This window comes from Chenopodium album, chromosome 15 (genome assembly GCF_948465745.1).
Source record: "Chenopodium album chromosome 15, dcCheAlbu1.1, whole genome shotgun sequence".
Lineage (NCBI taxonomy): Eukaryota > Viridiplantae > Streptophyta > Magnoliopsida > Caryophyllales > Amaranthaceae > Chenopodium > Chenopodium album.
Genome location: NC_137848.1, coordinates 23,454,979 through 23,461,595, shown reverse-complemented (window position 1 = coordinate 23,461,595; position 6,617 = coordinate 23,454,979). Strand labels below are relative to the sequence as shown.

The window sequence follows — 6,617 nt, the reverse complement described above, 5'->3', positions numbered from 1 at the left end:
TATGACTAAACTTGAAACAGAACATAATATGTATTTATAAAATCAATGAGAATTTGTTTATAATATGATGCCTAAATATGAAATGATTCGCGACTTTATATAAAACTTGTGAACGCAAAAGGTTAGCAAGTACTATCAAATTTCAAACCAAAACCATTTAACTGCCCGAATCCAAACAACTCGATAAACAATTTATTTTTTGAAACCGAAAACCGACCCGAACCGTAATTTAGTAAACTTGAAATGGAACCGATATGAATAACGTTAAAGTGGTTAAACCATCGAAGAACCAAACCAGTTATAAACTGAACTGAAAAAGAACCGAACCAGTTAAAAACTGAACCGAAAAAGAACCGAACCAGTTATAAACTGAACCAAAAAGGAACCGAACTGTTTTCAACCCGAAACCGTTTCCAACCCGAAACTGTTTGAACCGAGATAAAAACCGTTTACACCGCATCGTTAACAAACCGCAACCCGTCTGCACCGAACCGTTTACTACCCAGACTGTTTACAACCCGAACCGAATTAAAACCGATTAAAAATAAACCGAAACCGAATCGAACCGATAACCATTTAAACCAAACCAAAACCGACCCGTGAGACAATTAAACCGATTCCAAACCGACCCGATTAAGTACCGAACCGATTTCAAACCGAACCGAAACCGAACTGTCAAACCGTTTTGACAGTGCTATCTACAATTTCTTAATAAAGTTGTTCAAAAAATTTGTATTATTTGATTAATTTTTTAATTAAAAATTATTCATAAGTTCAAGGTTTTGCTAAGTTATTATAAGATTAGATCAAAACAATTCACATTGGATCATATTAGATGATTTGAACATAGACTAAGACTATCACACTACAAAATTTTATCCACTGTAAGAAAAGAGTAAAGAAGAACCAATTACACAATGCTTTTGCTTCTTTAATTGCTACTTTTTACATTGGATAACAAACACTTTCAAAAGAAAGCCAAAAACCAACCCCCCACCATTTTTTTTTAAACATATGGTTAGTACCAATGTCCTAATTTTTTCCCCCTTTTACCCTATACCCATCTCCCTCAAAAGCCATCACCTTGCAAAAAACATCACATTCCACAACGGCCCAACCATTACGGCTTTAACCATAACGACGTTCATCACAACGAGATATACTACTATACTACTACCCTAGAACCTATGTCGATTGGTGTTCTTTTCAGCAGCGAGAGAGAGAAGCCTCGAGACACCTTCTGTCCAAACTTCATATTCACGTTGGTTACGACACTCAAATTCTACAACACCACGTAAGATGGTCTTAAGTCCGAAATATCTCCTGCAGTCGCCACCCTCAAGCAAATGACGGCCTGGCCAAGCCGGCATATCTTTGATGACTTCAATCACCACATCTGCAAAGACGATCGAATATGGGAAATCAAAAAAGGAAAAAAGAGGAATCAAAACTAAAGATGTTAGCTTTTCATATTTTACCACCTCATTAACCATTAGCTTTCTCTGATCCCCATGAAAGGAATGAAGACTTGCAGACCCACACTAATAAAACATTTGTTCACATTATGAAAGAGAGACAAAAGCAAATGTAACTCACTCTTTTTCTTCTTTGTTATGGTCCCAGCAACGTGCCTGCTCTTCATCTTTAGCGTAACCTACAATGAAGAAATTAAAAAGTACGTTTCAAAAATTTTGCAGATCGTAATCGTAATGATGGCGGATTCATCTTTGATCGACTGTAGATTATTTTAACTTTATACTTTCAAAGGCTTTTCTTGATTAAAAATAGAAAAAAGTTACTCTTAAGATACCTTATGTATCTAATCAGACTACGAATCATCAACTAATCAACCTCATCTAACTTTTTTTTGGATCCACTATTAAGTTGTTAAATAAAATTTTCATGTTGTATAGTATAAGATTACATCAATTGCTGTCAAGGTAAGCAATCAAGTACATAAATAAACTTACCTGGTTCATTCTATTGATGTAAACAGACACAATTTTCCAGTGAAGATCACCTGTACGGTAAACACGACAAAAGGAAATACTCATTAGTCAGTAGTACAACGCAAATCACCTATTAATATGCATAAACCAAAAGATTCATGAGCAACAAAGCTGTAAAACCAATCAGCAAGAATTATGATACCTTTCCGAGTACGTTTCAAAAGCTCGCAGCCTCTAGCAAGCAGCTCCCTGCTGCAGATACCAAGGAAATTATCTTCTGGCACGATTTCACCACTATGACTCCCGCTAGAACCGTTGCTGCCATTGCTAACAGTCACCCCTTTCTCTGCTGGAAGCACAGCTGCAATGTTCCACACATCCTTTAATGCCCTCGCTTTCAGTGTAGCTGCCCCACGCAATGCTGGACAATTTGAACAATTGCAATCTCATTAATTGAAATGATATAGCACCTTCAATAATATATCTAACATGTAACACTAATAAATGTCATCCAATGAATTAAATCATTTTACACAATTCTTGTTTAAACTCTACATAATTTATTTCTCTTGTACGGAGTACTTTTTTAACATGGCTATGTTGTACAACAAATGCAATTTTCATACAATTAGGAAGCAAGGTAAATAAATCAATAAGTTTTCACAGATAATTTTTTTTGGTTTATTATCGACCAAAATGTTGATAAAGAAGATATGAGAGTTCGTTCTGTGATTTATTTATTATGACTTACAAAAGAAAAGCTCACTTTGTGATTCCAACGATCCTAACAAAGAAAGTTATTTACTTGTATAAAAATGCACTTCGTCCTAAGTTTATGAATTTCAGAAAAGAAAGTGGTGGCCTTCATTAAATTTGTTATGCACAAAGAAATAGATAGTGTTCAGCTCCAATGAAATTTGTTAATCTGAAATAGGAAATAAATTGACTTAATGAATATATAATGGAATTAAGCCTATTACTATCAAGTGTCAAGTTACCAGTAGCAGCTGCAGCAGTCAAAGTCATGATGTCACCAGAAGATCGAACGTTAACTGCAGAGCTAACAACCGAGGCCAAATGATCCCTCTCAGCACCCATAGCTTCAGCAGCCTCTACACATTGAGCTGCCACAAGGGTAGCAGCAGATGCAACAGCCATATCAGTTCTTGCAGCCTCTTGATCCTTGCCAGTTCCTGACGATGCAGCAGTTGCAGCAGCGATTGCAGCAATCGCTGCAGCAACACCTGCCACAGAGACAGCAGCATGTAGTTGCGCATTCTGTGCTCTCGTTTCTTCCTTCTTTTTCTCCCTCCTGTCCTTAAGCCACCTCCCAACAGTTTTCCCACCAGCGGCAGGGGTAACTCCAACAGGGTTGTTAGATCTGTACTGTGTATTTGCGTGATTATTGAGGCGACAATACTGCATATGAGCCAAATAGGTTTAGGAAATGGATTAAATGCTTATACGTAGCCTTAAGGACATACAGAGTACAAGTATATCATAACCAAAATCAAAGATAAAGACAATTGTGGATAATAAATCATTAAAAGTAAAAGCGGCTGAAACCAAAATTAACAAGAAATAAGTTTACTTTTATTAAGTTAGCACAGAAATTCTTTTTATCAGGGTTGTATTGACATCAACCTAACTGTTGGTTAACAGTAGTCTAATAAATGGGTGTCATCAAGTAGGCTGTCATCTCAATAATGCATGTCTCGAGGAGATAATAAGCAAGCACTAAGTTAAAGTGGTCACAACATTCTTTTCAATTTATTGCAAGTAAATGTGAGAAGCTTACTATAGATATTGAAATTGAAATGTCAATCAATTCAAGCCCTTAAAATAATCACATATCCAAAGAGAATTAAATGACCTTGTTTCAAGAGATAGTGACTTTTTTCACATGTTCTTTCAATTCAATTTAACAATTTTTATTGAAGGGATCTTTGTATTCCGTATTACATTTACCTTGTAGTTGAATTACCCAAATAAATTGGGAAGAAAAATCGCTTTGTTCAATAAATCGCTCTAAGTTCGAGTATAAACATCAATTGCATAACTTAAATCTATACTCGCATAAATATATGTAATTAATGACATAATCACACTATAATCGTCGTTGATTATTTACATTAAGGCTACATATACGTGTCACATTTTATTACCTACGCGAGGTAGATTACCCACTCGGTAAATCATAATTTTTCCGATTTTACCAAGTCGTTTTCATGCAATAGGTAGGTTACCCACTCGGTAAATCATGATTTCCAATTTTATCAAGTCATTTTCAATGCAATTAATACTAGTAGTAGTACGAGTATTAATTTTCCCAAGTATACATATACACAAAAAGCCTAAATCATAAGTTTCCGTAACTACCAAAAAGAGGTAGCCATTCCAGTGAAAACCATGTATTTTTCCCACACTACCTACAGTAAAACTTTTTCAAAAGGTAGGATAAAAAAGTAAAAGAAATGGGAAATTGTTGCAATTTTTAAAAAAATAAAACTGACGGTTTTCCTTACTACGGATTTTGAAACAAAAGAATCATTAAGTTTCTTAGGCAAGGGTGCAAATTCAAAAGAATTCTCTGATAAAGCGTCCTTAAAAAAATTAAAGGGAAAAAAAAAATAAATTACTGTACATAAATGAAAAAAATTTAAGGAAAAAAAAAAACAGGCAAAGATCACAAGAAATCGTCCTCTTCTAATTTCGTCAGTCTTGTGTTTGTAACCCACACAGACCACTAGACACACTTCTGAGCCCATCTATTTACTTTTTGAGCTATAGTTATAGAAAACAAACTTTTTTTCACCCACATAATAAATTGACATCATCTCTTACCGTCTGATCCCGATCTCAATTTAGTTGTCACGTTAATAGTTTAAATTATACAGAATACTCCGTAGTCTATACGTGACAATTAGTTCCGACCATGAAATAAGATGGAGAGACAAACCTTGACATCGTCCATTTCGGAAGGAGAAACCGGAGGACTATCAGTCAAGGAGCCATTGAGTGGGCCACTACTATGCGAGAGCCGACCAGAAGTGCGGGGAGATACCTCTTGCTGTAACACAACCAACCAACCCAATGTTATATTTTTATATTAGTGATTAATCCACTAGCACACTAGTCATCATTACAAAGTCACATATCAAAAAAGAATAAATCAATTACTAGTACTACCACTTTATTTATTAACCTTAAAACACAAGTCCTGATAGCTCCACATCCATCCATTCCAATTTTGTAACATTATTATTAGTTTAAATTACAAGATCATTAACGTGATTATTGATTCCGGACATTAAAAAACACTCCTTGATCAACGAGTAGGTACACTAGAAGAAGACAGCTTAAGATAGAAACCTAGTGCTCTTCTTTTATGCTTCTAGATTCAAATATTCCGTATTGGGAACTAAAAATTGAACAAAAAAGAAAACCCCAAATAAAATATTTCATTTTCGCACTCCAAGCAAAAACACTGCACTTGTCAATTTATTCAAAACAGCTATACTACAAACAAAAAATATAATTAATTCACTCAACCCACAAATTTTATTTTTGTGGGAATTATTCCGTATTATTTATTTATTGTCTTACAAGTCAATTTCCTGAGATTTTATTACAGTAATTCACTTTATAATCAACCTTAAAATAAAAATTACAAAAATGTTTTTATCACAAAAAAAAACCTGAAAAAAAAAAACTGAAATTTAAACTGAAAAAAACAAGCAAACAAACAAACAACATAGTCTTGTCAAAAATTTACAAGTGAAGAAAATTTTAAAAAGAAAAAAAAAAAGAAAAGAAAAAATCATAAAATTAAAAAAGAAAAAAAAAACTAACCGATTGTGACATAATGCGCTCCAAGATGAGCTGAGAAGTTTCAGAACAAGCAAAGGAGAAGGCATTGCCATTACCACCGGCCGCGGCTTCTTCGGCAACATCTTCCAAAATGGGAGTATCGCCGCCGCCAACGGACGCACCACCACCGGAAAAACCACCAAACATGGCTTTAGAAAGCATGCCTTTAGAAGCCGGAGTTAAGGCCTTAGAAATCTCAAGAGCCGAAACACTCCAAGAACGTGATAGAAATTCCATAGGTTCTTTCGGAGTTTCTGGTGGTTTGTATAACAAGTCGGGTTGAATTGAGGGGTCGGGTCTCCATGGTTCACCGACGGCTACTCCTCTATCCATTCGGGTCAGGTTGAGGAAGTTTCTGGTGGGGTCAGAGAAAAGGAGAAGAGTGGAGGTTGAAAGAGTGTGATTTTATTTTTTTGTTTGTTTGGCAGGTAATGAGGAGGGTGCGGGGGGTTTTATAGGAGGGATGAGAGAGAGGGTGAACGTGTCAGTGTTGGAATTAAGAGGAAGGATAAGTATTTTTTTGGATTTTTTTATTTTAATATTTTTTTTTTTATTCTTCTGTTATGTTTTATTATCGACTTCCTCGTATGTTAAATTTGTCTCTTCAACTAGTGAGTGGGGTTGAATTGTGTTGTGTAAAATGGTCCTAGTCAAATTTTTATTATTTGAGTGTGGAAATGATTTATTGTTCTGAGAAACTTATTGTTTGATTAGTGTTTCGATTTGGATAATTTTAATTGCTTGGTTTTCTATTGTTCTTCCTACTAGAAGATTAAAGGTGGAGCTAATCTATTCCGA

The 6,617-nt window shown here is 35.0% G+C and overlaps 1 protein-coding gene across 1 annotated transcript; it reads right to left on the bottom strand.

The window, feature by feature from the left end:
• Positions 1-852: 852 nt before the first annotated feature.
• On the bottom strand, positions 853-6,229 carry LOC145583057 (VAN3-binding protein-like). Its single transcript, XM_081640173.1, has 7 exons — positions 5,802-6,229; positions 4,909-5,019; positions 2,948-3,368; positions 2,152-2,370; positions 1,971-2,020; positions 1,597-1,654; positions 853-1,396 (listed from the first exon to the last, which is right to left on the bottom strand). The coding sequence occupies exons 1-7, from the start codon at positions 6,150-6,152 to the stop codon at positions 1,179-1,181; spliced, it is 1,428 nt and encodes a 475-aa protein (XP_081496299.1). The 5' UTR covers positions 6,153-6,229; the 3' UTR covers positions 853-1,178.
• Between the last annotated feature and the right edge of the window lie 388 nt (positions 6,230-6,617).

Bases quoted from the DNA above. Each gene is read 5' to 3' on its own strand.
- LOC145583057 (XM_081640173.1), bottom strand. From the start codon at position 6,152: ATGGATAGAGGAGTAGCCGTCGGTGAACCATGGAGACCCGACCCCTCA. The intron at 5,020-5,801 runs GTTAGTTTTTTT...GTTGTGTTACAG, and splicing joins AGCGCATTATGTCACAATCG to CAAGAGGTATCTCCCCGCAC. The intron at 2,021-2,151 runs GTATCATAATTC...TTTACCGTACAG, and splicing joins TTTGAAACGTACTCGGAAAG to GTGATCTTCACTGGAAAATT.